Consider the following 18,406-nt stretch of genomic DNA (forward strand, 5'->3'; position numbering starts at 1 on the left):
GTCCCGCCCAGCAGCCCGGGTCTGCGAGGCCCCGAGGGCTGTGCCCGCCTCCTTCCTGCAGCTGCTTCCCGGGGCCAGGAGGGCCGATCCGAGCCCAGAAGAGAGGGAGTAGGAGAGGCTGGCGGGTCATGCCCTTGTCGACCCGCGCCGCCCTCTTCTGGGACTTGGTCCTGGGCGTGTTGGGCACCCTCGCCTTCCTGATCGATCTGGGCGCCGACCTGTGGGCCGCGAGCCAGTATGTGCTTAGCGGTCGCTACCTGTGGGCCGCACTGGTGCTGGCGCTCTTGGGCCTTGCCTCGGTCGCGCTGCAGTTGTTCAGCTGGATCTGGCTGCGCTCCGACCCCCACGGCCTGCACACGTCGCAGCCCCCAGGCCAGTGCCTGGCGCTGCTGCATCTCCTACAGCTGGGCTACCTGTACAGGTGAGCGCCCCGCCCTCGGGGAGAGGGTGGGGGAACGGAGGTCAGCGTCACGTCCTGCAGCTGGGCTGGTCCTACAGGTGAGAGTCCTGACTCCGGGAAGAGGGTGGAGCGGTGAGGACTTGGACCCAGGAGAGGAAACTAAGCCCCTCTAAGTTTAGTGGGCGCCTCTACCAACAGGTGAGCTCCCCGCTCCTGATGAAAGAGAACTCTGACAGCCCACAGAATTCATCATCCCTCTCCTTCCTGGTGCCCAGGTGAGAGGACAGAGAGGCACATGACTTGGAGTCAGACCTCTTTTGAGATCCAATCCTGGCTTTACCACCTGTGGCCTCATTCCTGCCTGTCACTGAGCCTCGGTTTACTCCTCAGTTAAAAGGAGGTAGTGACCTAGAGATAAATGTGGCCAGCAGGCCTGTGGTGAAGAGAGGAGGGGACAGTGCCCAGCACAGTGCCTGGCCGCGGTGGACTCTGTTGACTACAGAGGGGCAACAGATCTCCATGTTACTTTAGCTGTGGGTGGGGACTTGGGCAAGTCACTGGACCTCTTCAGGTCTCAGTTTACTCATATTCCAGTGGGAAGGGCCTCTGTTTGGTAAGGATTAAATGAAATGAGACCTGTCAGTTGCCCCAGTGCAGAGTGAGCATGCGACAGACGTCAGCTAGCTACATGCTCAGCTGGGTAACCCTGGAGTTTCAGCAGCCCAGACCCCAGAGCAGCGCTTGTTCCCCCACCACCAGTGCCTCGCTCCCTGTCTTTCCCAGTTGTGTTCTCCTTGAACACTTGCTCCACACCCCACCCCACCCCTAGACCAAGCAAGAGGGCAGAGATGGGGTCTGACTCATCCATGCACCTAAAGCCAGCCAGGACCCGACACAGGCTGGGCCTGGAACATCTGTGTGGGATGTGCTCCTTTTCAGAACTGGCAGGGCCCTCTCAAGATGGGGAAACTGAAATGGAGGGGTCAGAGTCGTGGGGTCAAGTCAGGACCTGATGTGGTCTGGGTTGGGATGGGATGGCCGGAGCCAGGATCGGCTCTTGAATCCACTTTACAGATTCTCTCCAGATCTTGCCTTGTGTGGAGTCTCCAGGATGGGCAAGAGGAGCTTTGAGTGTTGCAGTTTTGCCTGGGGGACTGCACAGGAATCAGTAACACCCCAGCTGAAAATGAAGGGGCAGTTATTACAGTCCTGAGTGAGCCCTGAATCTGTAATTTCGTCTTGCACCTTCTCTTCTTCTTTCTGTTGAGCATGAGTCTGACAGACTGAACTGAGCTTTGGTTTAGAAAACAGAGCCTCTGTTCCTGCCTGTGACTAGGCTGAGGCCCCTGCTAGGGCCCCAGGGGGCCAGAGGCCAGGGCGCCTACTGAAGGAGAGCCCCAGCCCGGGCCTTCTCATCTGCTCCCTTAGCGTGCTGTCAGGTCCGTCCAGGAGGAGTGGCTGTAATCATCTGCTGAATGAATTCACAGTGAGTGAGCAGGCTCACCTCCCAGTAGCCAGCAGAGATCAGTTCTGGGCGAGGGAGATTTGGTGTGTCCTCCACTCCCGCCTCATGCCAAAGGGCCATCCTCTGGACTCTCTTAAGTCTGCCCCATCTCTGTCCCCATCTCTCTGGGCAGGCCTCTTAAATGGATCCCTGCTTCTGATCTAAGCTCTCCAACTGTCCCCTCCCTCCTCTCCACAGCCAAGGTGCTTTCTCTAGCACAGTGTGACCTGCCTTGCCCATGCTCAGGTGCTCTTAAGGGTTAGGGCTCCCCTTCCCCCAGGATCCTAAGAAATTCTTACGCTTGCTCAAATTTGAGAATGATTATTTTAGGCAGTTTCAGAGTCTGCCTCTCAAAGTCAAACAGCTTGGGGTCCAAATCCTGTTTCCACTGCTCATTAGCTCTTTGGGCCTGTTTCCCCATCTGTAAAATGGGGATGTTGGGAGAAGTAAATAGGACAAGGTTTGTGATGAACTTGGAACAGTGGCTACTGCAGAAGCATAGCAGTTTTATTTATCCCCATTTTACAGATGAAGAAACAAGTTCAGTGAGGTTAAGTCGCTTGCCTACGGCCCCACAGCAGGTAAGTGATGAGCTAGGATCAGAGCCCGTCTGCATCTGCTTGATGGGTAGAGAAGGAGGGAGGCCACAGGACGCTAACCAGGCCCCTTGGCACATCGTGTGTGCTACCTAGGTGCGTGCAGGGGCTGCAGCAGGGGCTGCTGGTGTGGCGGCAGGAGGCGCCCTCTCAGTTCGACTTGGCCTACGCAGACTTCCTCTCCCTGGACATCAGCATGCTGCGACTCTTTGAGACCTTCCTGGAGACAACTCCACAGCTCACGCTGGTGCTGGCCATCGTGCTCCAGAGGGGCAGTGCCGAGTACTACCAGTGTGAGTAATGGGCTGCGGCCAGCTCCCCATCGACGGCTTGGGAAAGTTTCCCGCAAACCTCAGAAAGGTTTTCACTCTTTTATAAAGGCTGCTTAGAAAATAGGAAAACATCCTTTAGTCAGGCAGGTCTGGGTTCAAATCCAAAGTCACTCTCCAGCCTCAGGCGTTTGGACAAATGACTCAACCTCCCTGAGTCATCAGTTTGTTTTCTTCTGGAAAAGAGACATAATAAATGGTCCTACCTTATATGGTTAATGAAAGGTTTCAGTGAAGTGATGCATATAAGGCATACAAAATCTTAGTGGTAATTTTTAGTATTTTGAAGATAACAGAGGAAGTGTAGGGTGCCTTGTGCATAATAAGCAATTTGTTAATCAGTAGATAAATTACTGGGCACGTTTATGCAATCAGGGTTTTATTGAGCATCTTTTGTGTCTGTCCCTATGTTGGGGACACCAGTGAATAAGGAAGACACAGTCCCTGGCCTCCCAGGACAATAGGCTGTAAAGTGATAGTTACAGTAAAGCGTGTGGAGTGATCTGAAAAGGGAGAGGCAAGTGGCCTCAGAAACCACAGGAGAGGTGTGTAAATGACGAGCTTTGGGAAGACTTTCACCTGTAAAAGGGAAGTGAGTTGCTAAGGTTACAGGCCAGCTGGTGGCCAAGTTAGGACTCCAATTCCATGTCTGATTGGAAAATCCAGACCAGGGCCGTCTGAGCGTGGAGAGGAGGGGAGTGGGGGCTGTTCCATCCATACAGCAAGGACATCCCTCCTGGCTTCGGAAGGTAGCTTTACCCCATGGGGTTTCCTGCTTCCCTTTCTGAGACTGAGAAGGGGAAACTGGATGGCTGGTTTTCAGATCTAAGAGAGGCTTGGGCTCTTCCCAGAAGGGAAGGGTGACAGGGCCCTAGAAGATGCTCAGGGTGTGGCCGAGGCCCAGGAGCACAGGTGCTGGGTGACGGGGTGCACCTCCCTCTGCAGATTCAGAGGGCGGCCTGTACTCCTCCACCTTATGTGGAGGTTTCAGTGGAGGACCTGAGCATCTGCGGATTTTGGGAACCAATCCTCTGTGGATACCGAGGGATGACTGTATTTTTGTTTGTCTGTTTAAAGGCAGTGGGTGTCTAGGAGCAGGGCTAAATGGAGACAGTCTACACTGTGTGCATGGACAGGGTGGGGATGGGGGTTTGAGGGAAGAGACAGGTTTTTCCAACTTTTATTTAGCAAACGTTTATTCAGCTGCTGTTACGTGCCAGGTTCTGGGCTGCTTGGGGATCCCAGGGGAGCAGAATCTGTTTCCTACCCTGAAAGAGCTCAGAGATGAGGAAATACTTACTGTGAGATAAAACTCTAGAGCAGGGTGGGATGTTACATGACAGCTGCACAGCGAAGTTGGATGGGGTGGGGTCAGGATGGGTGATTCTAGGGGATATCCAAGCCGGAACTTGGCAGGGTAAGGAGGAGTAGGCCAGGGGAAACAGGGCGAGGGCCTACCCCATATCAGTGGCAAAGCTTGTCAGGTCAGAGAATGCGGTGCGTTGGGCAAACTGGGGAACATCAGCTCTGCTGAGATGTGGAGTGTCAGGTCGTTAGAAAGGCTGAAGATCTGATTCCAGGCTGGGAATGGGTTTCTGGCCCAAACCAGGTTCCCAGTGAACATCTGTTGACTCAGTGCAGTGGGCAGGGGGCAAAGGAGGAAGCATTCTAGAGATGTTCCTGTGCTGCCGCTGCCCCTCCCTGGGTGGGCGAGCAGGAGGTGGGATAGGCTCCCCGCCGTAAACTTTGGGTCTTGGAAAATCTAGACCAGGGCCCAGTCTGAGCATAGAGGGGAGGGGAGTGGGGGCTGTTTCATCTGTACAGCAGGGACATCCCTCCTGGCCCCAGAAGGTAGCTTTACCCCATGGGATTTTCTGCTTCCCTTTCTGAGACTGAGAAAGACGAATTGGATGGCTGATTTTCAGATCCAAGGAAGGCTTGGGCTCTTCTGGGAAAGGAAGGGTGACAGGGCCCTAGAAAATGCTCAGGGTGTGACCAAGGCCCAGGGGTGCAGATGAGGGTGTCTAAGTCACACACCCTCTCGTCCTTGAAAACTGTCAGCATGGTAGCACCTGCAAGGAAAGCTTTGTGGTGAAGGGCAGACCCCATGTGAATCCTAGCTCTGTCTTGGGTTGTGTGAACTCAGTGTTCTTCAGCTATCGTTTTCTCTTCAACCAACTGGGGGTCGTAACACCCAGGTCAGTGTGGTTACGAGGGCCTCTGCGGTACCTGTGGCCTCTAGGGAGCGCCGGGCAGGCTGCCTGAGGGCTCACCTGTCTCCTCTTCCTCTTCGTAGGGGTCAGCATCTGCACATCCTTTGTGGGTATCTCATGGGCTCTGCTCGACTACCACCGGGCCCTGCGCACCTGCCTCCCGTCCACACCCCGCCTAGGGCTGGGCACCTCCGTCATCTACTTCCTGTGGAACCTGCTGCTGCTGTGGCCCCGAGTCCTGGTCGTGGCCCTGTTCTCAGCCCTCTTCCCCCGCTACGTGGTCCTGCACTTCTTGGGCTTGTGGCTGGTGCTGCTGTTCTGGGTCTGGCTTCAGGGCACGGACTTTATGCCAGATCCCTGCTCCGAGTGGCTGTACCGGGCGACAGTGGCCACCGTCCTTTATTTCTCCTGGTTCAACGTGGCTGAAGGTCCCACCCGAGGCCGCGCTACCATCCATCTGGTGTTCCTCCTGAGTGACAGCCTTCTCATGGTGGTCACCTGGGTGACTCATGTCACCTGGCTGCCCAGCGGGAGCCTGCTGCAGATGTTGCTGCCTGGCGCTGGCGTCTGCTTCCTTCTGGGGCTGGCTCTGCGGCTTGTCTACTACTGCTGGCTGCACCCCAGCTGCCACTGGGAGCCTGACCGGGTGGATGGGGCCTGGGGTCTGCGCTCCCTCGAGGAGCGTCCGCTGCCTCAGAACAGGCGCATGGCCCGGTTGGCTCAGAACTTTTTCCCCAAGGCTAAGGATGCACCTGCTTTGCTAAGGAAGGGAGAGGTGAATGGTGTCCTTTGAGGAAGGGAACTAAAGGACACATGGAAATCAGTTGGGACAATGTAGAAGATAAGCTACTTATGCTGCTATGAGCCTTGATTCACTCAATAAGCACTTGATGCCTGATCTGTCCCAGGCACGGGAGACCAGAGCTGCTCAGAGGCCTGCCCTCAAGGGAGGGTCAAGGGCCCCAGTTATGTATAAAACACTTTGTGAGGAAAGAAGAGACCCCCCTTTCCTACCCCATGACCGGTATAGCCGGTACCCCAAAGCATCCCAGTGTTAGTATTTTATCCCCCTGGCCACCTCTAAAATACTTGGTGGAGGTGCTGTCCCACCCCTGGGGTCCCCTATGCTGCCCCAGGACCTCCAGGATGTGTTCTGTGGAATTCCGCCTCCCTTGCCCCACCCGTCATTCAGTTCATTCAGCAATTGTTTACAGAGGGCATCTTATGTGCCAGGAACATCATTCTATTCTTGGCAGATCAGCTCCCCTCTAGCTTCATCCCTTAGACTGTCCAGCTCCTCCAGAGCGGGCACTCATTCTGGAAGCCAGGGCTGCCCATCTGGCTGGCTCCTGTCAGTCTCTTCAAGGCCTTAGTGCAGTCGGCCCAGCCTCTGCCCCTGCTCTCAAGGGGTGACCTTTCAACCAATTGCCTTAGGAACCTGTCTGGGCCATGGCTCACTCCATTAAGTATTTTTTTTTTTACAGGCAGTGTACTTTCTACCTCAGAGTCTGTGTGGGAGAAAGAGGTGTATGTGTCTCTGTAACTGAGAGACACGTGTGTGTGGTTTTTGTTGAACAGTGTTGTTAATTATTAAAACTTCATGAAATCCTCCAGCCTAGTTGTGTCATTAAGCTAAGTCTACGGTCGAGTTCAAAACTGCCTGGAAAAAAGGGGTCAGGGACACAGAGTCCATCCCTCAAAGTTGGTAAAGGTCCTGGGACTGAAGGGGTGCTGGCTTAGGCAAGACTCTTCAATTTTGTTTGAGTGTCAGGAGCTGGTGAGCCAGTGTGGAGTTGATCACTCACATGGGCCTCAGAACCCAGGTCTGGGCTGATTCTAGTGTGTGCTTTTAACCAGCTGTGCCTCTGAACCTGGCGGGAGTGGCCACGAACACCTTTGGTATCAGGAAGTGATTACGAGCGCAGGTGAAGAAAGGTCTTTTTGCTGGGAGCTCACTGGGAGAGTGGAAGTGATGAGACGTTGACGTGGACGGTGGTGTCAGGAGGCGGAAGCTTTTGCGGCTCTGGGAGTTCTGTGGTTTGGAGAAACAAGGAACAGGAAAAGGACGCTGGAGACAGAAGGGAAGGTTTGTCACCACTGGGATGGGACCCAGGATAGTCTCATTTCTGTCATTCATTCATTCATTCTAGTGGAGATGAAATAGACAGGATAAGAAAGAGAGTATCACATAGTGTTCAGTGCCGAAAGAAAGCTAAGGTGGGGAAGGGGACAGGGAGAGCGTGTGTGTTGTGGGTGGGAGTTACAATTTTATATAGATTGGCTGGGAAGGCCTCCCTGAGAAACTGATAAGCCCTAAAGGAGGTGAGGGTGAGAGCCACACAGATGCACTTTATCCCAGACAACAAGCCAGCAGGGACTGGATGAAGGAGGGCTTGCCGCAGTTATATTGGCTTGGAGCCAAGACACAGAGATGGGGCTTGGGATCAGGGAGAGGCTCTGGGCAGGTGATGCTGGTGCCTTGCACATACGTAGACTGGTAGAGGCAGAAAGGATGTCCACAATCATTCAGTCCGCTGATTTCCAGACTTTTGAATTTCATGAGCCAGTAAAATGGCCAACGTGGTTGCCAATTTAAGAAAAGGGCAGAAAGAACTACCATTTATCATCTTGTGATATCAAGGGTATATAACCACCTCAGAAAAAGGATTAATTCTTTTATTTTTTTGAGGGGGTAATTAGGGTTTTATTTATTTTTATTTTTAACACCGTCATTGTGGTATGGTTCCTGTACATTTATTTACTTATTTTAATGGAGGTACTGGGGATTAAACCTAGGACCTTATGCGTGCTAGGCATGTACTCAACCGCTAAGCTATACTCTCGCCTCTAGGATCATTCTTTTAAGTGAATACATTTAAACACACACATTTGCACCACACATAAGTGAAGTCATTATTTTTCTCAACTCATGGGGAATATCAATGTTGAGACCTCAGAGGGCAGGCTTGGCCTTTATAAATCTCTAGCTTAGTGTCCATCCTAGCCTCAAACATAGGTTTCTAAGGGTTTCACTAAAACAAATATTTGCTACATTTACTTTTCCACATTTATTCCCATCATATGTGGAGAAGACCAGGCTTGGGAGGTGCCAGGTATGCCCAAACAACAGACGCAGCGTTTTAGGCTATTTCCCCTGAGAAAATCCAAAAAGACGTGTTTTTCATTTTTTGGCTAAGCTCTCATCTGTACTCTCTTGATGAAATTGTGAAATGAGGGTAATAGGTGTGTAATTTTAAAAGCTGTGGAATTTAGTGGTCACTTCATTTGTAAGTAAAGTTTACAGAATCAAGAATTTGAAACAGATGAGTGACATTACTTGCAATTAGAAATTTCTTTTGGAGATTTCCATCAAGATTTTTTTAAATGTTAAGAAACTTGTTTTTGAAGTTTAAAAAATTCCCTTGATTTGCTCATTTTAACCTGCCACTGAAAGATTCTTGAGAAATGCGTAATTTTGTTCTTATTGTAGGGGAGATGGAGGTGTTTACTCTTTGAGCTTGAAAGTCAATCAACTCTAATACTTGTAATTCTGGCCAAGTAAGGATATAGCAAGTTTGCTTCAACTACAGCGTGGCTGGAAATGTGCACCTTCTGAAGAAAAGATTTAATGCCCCAGAATACAAGGCAACCCCCTCTTTTCTTGGGGGAATTAATTTTGGGGAAAAATACATCGTATAGTCTGACGTGTATGATACTTAGAAACTAGAATCAAATTCTAATCTCCTTCATTGGAATAAAAGAGAAAAGGATTTTTGACTGTTTTCCAGACCAATGAACAGTCAAGACTCAAATCAAAAGAAATGAAAAGAGAAAGTTGATGTGACATGAAATCAGGCCAAATCAAACAAGGTTTGATATCAGTTTATCAGTTTTATTGGTTTGGCATTTTAAGCTCAGCACAGCAAGGTATTGATTTCTCTTTAATAATTAAATTTCAGCACATTTGACAGCAAATTAAATCTCTTAGTATTCCAGTCCTAAATTTTGAAAAGCAATATATTTTAGAAACAATTAAGAAATAAACTTTCCCTTGCAAATTATTTAAAAATATTTTTTATTTTCTCATGTACATTTATTTACACCCAATGGTTAGGTTTTTTTAAAAAAATTTTTGGTGAAATTAATGACTCAGTTATTCAAGGGTGCCATCTTTCTAATGAGCTCTTCAGATTTTTATGAAGCCCTACTTAGGAGCCTACTCAGCTGGGCAACTGGGCTGACCCTACTCAGAAAAGACACAGGAACAAACCATATAGAAAATAAAAACTTTATTTTTTCAAGTTTATAAGATAGTTCCCATTACATACAACATTATGGTCAAGGACTCTACAGCCACAAATGCCCGCAGTCACATAAATATATCCAATCAATGCCTTTTCCTGCTAAATGAGGCATCTGAAGTCCAGAGGGTCATGTTTTGAGTAGAAGTCGTCCTTAATGGGATGGCTCCTATCAGTGCATTGGGAACTAGCCAAGTCGCCTTGCTGCTAGAGCCGTCTGACTCAGGAGAGGAAGGGACCAGGGGGCCTGCTGATCGGAGGTGGGGCAGAACTACATTTTCTCTGATGATTTAAGATCTTTTAGAATCTCAGAATTCAGATTTGGCTCCTACAGTGTGAGTAATCTAGGGAGTTTCAACTTTTGGATGAGAAAGAAAAACTAATTTAGTGGTAAGAAATGAAAGCCTGCTTAAGAGGGGTCCTAACTGCCCCTTCTGCAGGAGTGAGAAGTCCCCAAGCTCACCACCCCTTAGCTTAGACCATCGCTCTCCCAGGAAGAGGGAGAATGTGGCTCTGCACCTCTCCTCCTCCCTGCCATGGTTCAGTGGCACTGACACCCATTCAAGGTAGAAGCTCCATGTGCTGCAGCTGGAGTTTGCTAATCAGATTCTACCTGGAGCTTTAATGCGAACAAGTTTGTGTAAACTGCGAACAAGCTGTGGCACAAATCTCCCAGGACACTAGCTTTGCCCACCCCCCCAACTTGCAGAGCAGAAGACAGGAACACCCCAAACCAAATAAAAGCCTAAACAGGCATCTAAATCTGGAGCAGGCATCCATTCTCCTGGACACCACCAGCTGCCCCAGGGGCACCGGACAGGGTGATGCTAAGGCACAGTCAGTTTTACATTCGAAAGTAAAGCCACCTCTTAAACCCAGGACACACCTGATAACTCCAGATCCCCTACTAGAGACGGCCCAGCCCTCATCACAAAGTGTGCAGACCCATCTTATAGAACCCGCAGTGTCCAGCTGGGCAAAGGACTTATCATGTGGTTTATTTCATGGGGACTCTTTCCTGGTAAAGAGGACTTCCCCTGTGACAGAAGGATTCACAGTATCCTTTGGACCTCAGCCTCCAAGAGCTCTTGGTGCTACCCACTTATTTTCCTTTCCAGATCTTTGTGCTCGGGAGGAGGAAAACACAGGGTCAAAAGAACAGCATTGTGTTCCTTGGACAATTCATTTTGGCAAAGAGGAGCCAGGAAGCTCCCATTTTCTGTCTGCCTTCTAAACAACCAGAAAACAGCAAAGACGGCAACTGCTCAGAGAGCTTCCTCGCCTCTTAGCCAATTTCAAGTTCCTTTTGCAAAGACCTAAGCTGTACAGTCAGAGCAGGAGGGAAAAGGCCATTGAAAAAGGAGTCCAAGTCATAGTCTAGGAATAAAAAGCTTCTCCCAAAGGGCAGGGAGAGGAAAACGTGTGTGGACCTGCGTGCATGTTGGGGTACCACTCTGCAGTCTCATAAGCCTGAAGCACAGTACCAACAGTGCAGGAAACCAACAGCCATACTGCCCAGAAGTAAAGACCTGCCCCAGAGCTGTCTAAGATCAATTACCAAGCAGAGCAGAGCAGCATCTGGGCAACTATGCTGAACTCAGACGAAGGGAAGTTCTGCCCGAGACCACACATCTCTTGTCCAAAGGAAACAGGCCAAAGAGGCAGCTGACTTGAGCTCCTCTCCAAAAACCTCTTCCCCAAAAGGGAGTCATGAAGCACTTTCCCAACCAGTTCTGAAGGAATGTGTGCACCAGCCTTTTTCTGCTGCTATCTGTGTGATCTGGCATTGGAAGGAGTCTGGCCCCTTTGTGCTGCAACATCTCTGGAAACGGACATGCAGAATCTCTGAGTACAAGCAATTATAGCTGGGGTTGGTCAAGGATGCCTCTTACTAAGGACCCAGACTGCATCTCTCTGAGGTGTTTGTATGATCACCTTTCTCTATGCAGCCTGGGAGATGCTGAGCTTCTTTAGCTCTAGGGAAGTTTATTCTGCCTGAGCAGATGCCCCAGTTGGTCTTGGAGGGATGGGGCATCCACCAGCACAGCTGGGCTGGAAGGCTGGGACTAGTGCCTGGGCACCCCCAAGTCGTCCTAGAGGTCGGGTTGAGAGATGTTCCTGCATTTGGCCCAAGATAAGGTTTTCAGGCACGGAGTAGGGGGTCTAACCTCATTTAAATCAGAAGTCTTTCTGGCCTTCTGGTTTCCCATTTTAGAACAGGATTTGAGAAGCGGGAAGGGTATTCTGTGGGAAAACTGACCTTCTGGTTTCCCATTTTAGAATAGGATTTGAGAAGCCGGGAGGGTATTCCGTATTCCATGGGAAAACTGCTCTTCAGTTTCTGGCCATGATCTGGGTAAATATATGCCCAGAACACCTTTCACAGGGCTTAAAGGATTCAAAGGAAGTCAAATCCTTTGGTAGTTTTGGCCAAAATGTGATTATGAGCCTGTTCTCAGTGAATTGACCACTTGGGTCCAAAGCCCAGGGACTGGCCACAGCTTCAGGGAGGTGGATGTGAGTACAGAGGGCAGGGAAGGGGTAAGGGCCCTTCACTGATGACTAAGAAGGGGGAGGAGGCAGTAAGGGTGGGCATCTGTTGGGGAAAGGGCCTTCTCTGCAGGAGGAAAAGGTAAAATCTTCCTGTTTCAAGAGGCAGAGAAGCAGAAATTCCTAAGAAGCCTTAGTTTCTTCTCTCCGGTTTGAGGCAAGCCCCCTGGGACATAATCTTTGCATAAGAGTCAAGCTGAAGGCTTACAATTTACTGTCTAAGAGAAGGAGTTCCTAGGGTTGTGCCACTTGGCGAAAGGGGAAGAGGGATTGGGAAGGTGCCTAAGGCTTCCAGAATGGGAACTACCAACACCTAAAGTTACTCAGTGTCCCATGCCCCACAGTCCAGCAAACTAGGAGACGGAAGAGCGGGAAGGAACCCACCTAGAGAACAGAGCACTGGAGCAGCCGAGAGGTGCCCCTGTCACAGAGAGGTATCTCAGATATCTCAGTTATGATTTTCCAAGGAAACTTTATACACCCCTTTCTTGATAGAAAAAGAAAGGGGCGGGGGGAACCTGCTTCAGAGACCAGATCCTTACCTATAAAAATAACATATACATTCACTGGGAATATGTTCTACAGCTAAGGAGATTATAAAGACTGCAAGAGATGTTATTACAAAACTCTGCTGCATTTATCCTATCACCACAAGTTAACAGCAGTTCTCAATCTGGTCATGGACGCAGAGAGCAACTCTGCCCCGAGAAATTCCTTTTCTTTTTCTTCATTTTTTTCAAAACAAAACAAACCAAAAAAAAAAAAAAAAAAAAAAACCAAAAAAACAAAACAAAAACAAACACACACACACACACACACACATAAAACAACAACAGAAGAATTAAAAGCACGGTAGCTGTGGTGAGTCTATTGTTCTCTCAATCCAACTGTCTGCCACTTTTGGGTGAGGAACACAGGGCTGCAGCTCACTCTGAGCAAAGACAAGCTTCATCTCTTGCAGCTGTTGGTTGTGATTGTGTTCTCGCCAGCATTCCATGGAGAAAGACAGAGTTCCCAGCTGGTTCCGGTCTCTAGCTCCCTTCAGATGCAAAAAGGAGCTCATGGGGTAGGCTCTTCATTCCAGTTCTTAGAGAAAATCAAGCTCCAAAGCCTGGTGGAGGGACACCAGGTCTCCGTGGTTTGTGATCCTCCAGAATGGCATGTTGTGCTGGAAGAAGGGGGAGCTGGTTAGTCCACCTTCTTTTGGGAGCTGATACTTACCCAAACCCCATCCTCCACAGAACTCGCACCCAAGTACCTGGGAACCCTCTCTACTCCTGCCCACCTCACAGGACTGTCGTAAAGATTGAGTGAGTCATATGTATAAGGACTTTCTATCCTATAGGATACTTACAAATGTGGGAGATTTTCATGAGGGTTCAGTGTTAACTCTGATTTTATGATATACTTGTTCTAGCTACTCTATAGGATCCTTAGGATCAAATAAAATGACCCACGTAAGCAATTAGTACTATTGTAACATTTTCCTACAAATGATCAGCTTCCTATAAGGCTTTGAGCTACAAGGCCCAAATCTTGTCCATGACCAAGATGCAGAACATACAGATCTAGGAAATAATCATCCCATTATATTATGTAATCAGAATCATGTCCAGAATACGTGTGCCATTCTGGAAGCCACGTTTCAAAGAAGGGCTTTCAAAAACACGGGTGTTGGAAACCATGTTCTCTGAAGCTGATGGAGATGAGCTTTACTGACGGTCTTGTTTACACTGGTTGCAAGTTACCTCGAATACTGAGGTCCTACAACACATGTGCTACATAGCTCAGTGTTTTTTTCAAGCCTGCTGCTTGTACAAAGTATTTAAAAGGCTTTTAATACACAGAAGAGGAAGCAGACTTGTTACATTGTGCTCAGAAGTGCCAGACTAGGACCAGGATGCAAAAATTAGAGAACTTTTCGTTCAGTGGAAGGAGGAACATCCAAATAGCTTGGTGGACCCCACGGTGGAACAGGATCCCTGGGAAGCAGTCTCCTCAACCTTGGAGGTATAGTCAAGCAAGGACTAGAAAGCCTTCTGTCAAAGAGGCTGCAGAAAAGATCCCTCACAGGGAGGAGACTGACCTGGATAGAGCGCTAAGGCATTTCCAATGGGTCTCTTCTACAGCAGATGATTACAAGCATCAGCTTAGAGACACCAACTCTGCTACTGACTTGAGTTGTTCTTTTATCTCCCCTGCTCCTTTCTTCTTCAGACCAAGAAGCACTGACGCCTACATCCACAAGTGTCTTCCCCAGAGGGCAACAGCGCTTTAGAATCAAAGCTTTAGGGATAACACATGAAATAAATAAAGGTCCTTGAATTGCTACATAAAGTGAATGAATGAAACATAATGCGATGATAAGGCCACATGATTACCAATCGCATAATTCATTCACAGCTGCTGAAGGTTTGTGTGTTAACTGCATGGAGAAAATCAGGCCAGATGGCCCTAGCAGGCAACCCACTGCCTCCAAGTGTAAGAAACAGAGTTGCAGGAAGAAAAGTGGGATAGAGAGGGAACAAACTTCTGTAAATTCATCTGGTAGATGAAGACTTCTCAAAGAAAGTAAGATTGTCCAAAGTCACAAAGCTAATAAATGCATGAGATGTGAAATGCCTGATTTTAGATTCCATAGCCAAGACATTTCATCTACTGTTTTCTGTATTAAGAAGGGAGGACCTAGAGTTGGGACCTGAATAGTGAAGAGGTTAACAACAATCTTTCCAGGGCTCAGGAGCAGGAAGGACTTTCTCTTGAGAAGGCACTGCCCTCTAAGACAAAGACAGAAGATGCGGCCTACATCAGGTTTATTGATAAGGATCCTTGTAGCAGGACTCAAAGATTTTAGAGTGGTAGTGAGGAGGGAGGGAGGGAAGGATCTAACAACTTATAAGGAAACTCCAAATGGGGAAAAAATAACTTTTTTTCTTCAAAGAAAAATGGAAGAGGATGAGGAGGAAGAGAAAACACTGTAAATGCACAACAGATAGCTAAGATTTCTGAGTTTTACCATTTTTCTAATTGCTCCCTGCATTCCCACATAGACAGTTTTCTCTACCATGGTTACCTGTTTGGCTGCAATTTCTTCGTCTCGTCCATCTCCAATCACTACATATGTGACTTTCTTTCCAAACCTCGACACAATTCTCTCGAAGCAGCTCTCCTTACCTGATGAGAAAAAGAGATTTCCTATTAGGCCATTCCTCCCTAACTTTTTTTCAATACCAAAGAAAAGGGCTGCTGCTAGGTTCACCTGCCTGTGCTGAGACAAAATCCCTGGCAGCCCATATGGTTTGCTTGGTGGGGAGCAGGGGTGGCAGTGAGAGACCTCTGCCCAAAGAACGTGAAATCGTGCCACACACAACAGCAACAGGCTTTCTAGGCACTGTGCTCTCTAGGTTCTGGTTTTAACTTTCACACTGAGGTGAAGTCCCTAAGATTAAGATCTTAGCGTGGGGAGTTTCTATAAATGCCGTGCACACGACCTCCCTCCTGTACTTTACAGCATACCAAGCAGTTTCCAAAGTATTCCTTCACTTAATTCTCAAAATCATCTGGTGAGATGGATCCCACCCGCTATTTTAACAGATGAAAATGGACCCAAAGGATGAATGACTTGCCCCAGATCACATACAGGCTAGTAGCTAGATTCTGAGTGCCTGGCTCCAAGTCTAGGCTCTGGTCATTGTGCCATAATGAAAGGAGGATTTCTGAGGGGAAACTGTGACAGTAAGAAAAAGTGGAAGCATAGGTTCCTGATTACTGTTTAGCAACAAGCAACAGACAAACAGCCATTTCCTTTCAATTCCACATTTCCCAGAAACAGTCCCAGGCGCAGGCCTATGTCAGGGGGTAGGCACCCCAGATCACCAATGGATGTGGCAGCAACATTTGTCCACCTGGAATCTCCTCACTATTATACTTTGTAAGTGCAACTGAGATACTGTATCACTGAAATTGACCTTGGGAAATAGGTGATTTTAATCCACTGCAGGTCGTTCTTAGAACCATGGCCACATGTCAAAATTCAAATCCTACCTGGAACCAACACCTAAAACATGAACAGATGATACTGCTGTGGCAAAGACACTGGATTTGCATAAATAAATAAAAAGGAAATTTTTTCTCCTGCTCTTCCTTCATCGTCTCCTACATTTTATTTACTGTTTCTGCCACCTTCTTCAGTTAAGCAAGGCTCTAACTCTGCTCGCTTTTTTTATCCTGCTACATTAACCTCATCCTTTCTTCTTGCCAGATCCAGTGACTTAGCACCAGGGTTCCGTGTGAATAAAAAGGTCTTCTTCTTCAAGGCATTCGACTGCCATCTGCTGGAAAACTATTGTAATAAATATACAAATACACAGACCTAAGATGATTACATCATAATTGACAAGAACCTATACACCCACACTTAGAAGTCCTGATTGGCACGTCTGAGCAATTCCAAGTCTACGACATCCCCAGCCCAGGTGGCACCTTAGCCATGGGGACTAGTCACCTGGACCAAATGCCAGTCCACTTGGGGCTTCAGTCTCCCACTCTTAATACAAGCCCTGACTCAGGTGCACTCATGTCCCTTTCAGTGCTTCTATTTTACAACAGCACTGTCATGCCTTACATTCCTATCGGACATTCAGGCAATGTTTGATGAGTAAATACTGATCTCACAAATGATTCAGGGGATGACTCTAGTGCATGTCTTCAGCCCCAATTTAAACATTAAATAATTCAACTAATACTGAATTCTTAATACGTTTTTATTATGTGTCAAAGAGTTCTTTGTCTAATTCCATTCCAACCATTATTACATCCTTACAACCTAAGTCAACTTCTGCTGGACTCACAGTCTAATTTATGATCTATAAAAAAACTTTTAAGTCAGTATGATTTTAGAATTTTCCCCTAAGACCCAACAAAGGGGATATCTCATATTTAAAGGACAGGGACATAGAGATGTTTTCATTGTCCTGGCACGTAATGATCAAGGATGAAATACAATTAGGAATGTTTTCTCTAAAAGGATTAAGAGCGGGGAGGGTATAGCTCAATGCTAGAGTGCTTAGCATGCACAAGGTCCTGGGTTCAATTCCCAGTACCTTCATTAAAAAATAAACAAACAAACTTAATTACCTCCCCCCTCCAAATAAATAAGTTAAAAAAATAAAAGGATTAAGAGACTGAGAGAGTTATTAACAGTTCAGAGTAAAGAAGTAGCTACATGAAAAACTAATTCCAATACACTTTATACTCTCAAAACAGTCCTGGAGATGAGCTTTTCTGTTCAGGAGGATGAGACCAATGACCAGTTAGCTCACCAAATGTCAAACAACTGAAGCTGTGAGACCAACCACACCTTTGGAGAATATCAGGTTCCTGGGTTTCCTGTATCAAAAACACTTCTGACATTTTCAGAAATGATTTTGAGAATTCTCTTCAATGTCCAAGATCACAGAGTGGCCATTAAGAGAACTAGAATTCTGAAATCATTTCAGAGGAACCAAACAAACACTTCCTCTCCTCGCTCTCATTTCATAGCTCTGTGACGAAAAGCCTCAAGCCTCTCACTGTGGTTACCATGGTGCCAGGTACCACTGCAGCTTTGCTAATTAGCTCTGGACGAAATGAGAAGATCACCCAGTAAGCACACTTGCTGTCAGAAGGAATAAAGTCATTTCCACTAGTGTGATGCACCTTTGGGTGCCAGGACTGAGTATAATAAGCACTACAGAAACCTCCCTTTCAGGGATGGAAGGCTTACTGACTGCACTGGGTTCTTATGAAATGTATCATAAAGCAGTGGCAGCAACAGCAAAATCTGAAGGGGGGGTTTCAGGTACACCCCTCCCCCCTTCAAATCCCTTGTAAATGAAATAATTCAATGACAGAAAAAAGGAGAATAAAAATAAATGCCTGTATACCTACCACCAACCCAGCTTTGTCTTAACACTTTAGATAAAAAAAATACAAGAACAAGCTAGCATAGATCTATTTGAAGCTTCCCATGTACCTACTTGATGCTCTTCTTCCCCCTCCTTTCTCTCCAGGAGCATATATATCCATAAACAATGTACAGCATTGTGGTGAACTTTTTTTTACCTTTATATAAATTTTGCATACTGTACATATCTACCCACAATGTGTTTTTTGTGTTCATTGTTGTTTTTAATATTAATCCTTAGGGATGTAAGCAGTTTTAGTTTATTCACTTTTAATTGCTATGTAGTATTCCATCATTTGGAATATATCAATTTATTTATTTTCTGTCCACGAACAGGTTCATGTTTCCAATTATTTTCTATTATGAACAAGACTGCATCAAAAAAAATTTTTTTTCCTTGCATACGTTTCCTTGTGCAAATGAGAATTACTCAAAGGAAGGAGTTGGCAAAGTTTTTCTGTAAAGAGACAATAAATATTTCAGGCTTTGGAGGTCATATGATCTGTTACAACTATTCAACTCTGCTACTATGGTGTGAAAGTAGCTATGGAAATGATTGGGTTTGGTTC

At 47.3% G+C, this 18,406-nt stretch overlaps 2 protein-coding genes across 3 annotated transcripts in view; one reads left to right on the forward strand and one right to left on the reverse strand.

The window, feature by feature from the left end:
- The first annotated feature begins 51 nt into the window (after positions 1-51).
- On the forward strand, positions 52-6,655 carry XKR8 (XK related 8). Its single transcript, XM_032495638.1, has 3 exons — positions 52-421; positions 2,597-2,793; positions 5,126-6,655. The coding sequence occupies exons 1-3, from the start codon at positions 129-131 to the stop codon at positions 5,833-5,835; spliced, it is 1,200 nt and encodes a 399-aa protein (XP_032351529.1). The 5' UTR covers positions 52-128; the 3' UTR covers positions 5,836-6,655.
- A 2,661-nt stretch (positions 6,656-9,316) lies between these two features.
- Positions 9,317-18,406, reverse strand: part of EYA3 (EYA transcriptional coactivator and phosphatase 3) — an 85,898-nt gene continuing 76,808 nt past the window's right edge. For both annotated transcript variants that reach the window (XM_006173706.3, XM_006173707.3), the window contains 2 exons: positions 14,967-15,067; positions 9,317-13,061 (listed from right to left, as the gene is read on the reverse strand). In XM_006173706.3, the coding sequence (XP_006173768.1) occupies positions 12,981-13,061; positions 14,967-15,067 (182 nt within the window). In that variant the 3' untranslated portion in view covers positions 9,317-12,980. The remainder of the gene's footprint in view (positions 13,062-14,966; positions 15,068-18,406) is intronic.

The sequence above is a fragment of the Camelus ferus genome, chromosome 13, assembly GCF_009834535.1.
Source record: "Camelus ferus isolate YT-003-E chromosome 13, BCGSAC_Cfer_1.0, whole genome shotgun sequence".
NCBI classification, from domain to species: domain Eukaryota; kingdom Metazoa; phylum Chordata; class Mammalia; order Artiodactyla; family Camelidae; genus Camelus; species Camelus ferus.

Excerpts from the sequence above, each read along its gene's own strand:
- XKR8 (XM_032495638.1), top strand. The coding sequence starts at position 129 with ATGCCCTTGTCGACCCGCGCCGCCCTCTTCTGGGACTTGGTCCTGGGC. Across the intron at positions 422-2,596 it reads CAGCTGGGCTACCTGTACAG|GTGCGTGCAGGGGCTGCAGC; the intron begins GTGAGCGCCCCG and ends TGTGCTACCTAG. Across the intron at positions 2,794-5,125 it reads CAGTGCCGAGTACTACCAGT|GGGTCAGCATCTGCACATCC; the intron begins GTGAGTAATGGG and ends TCCTCTTCGTAG.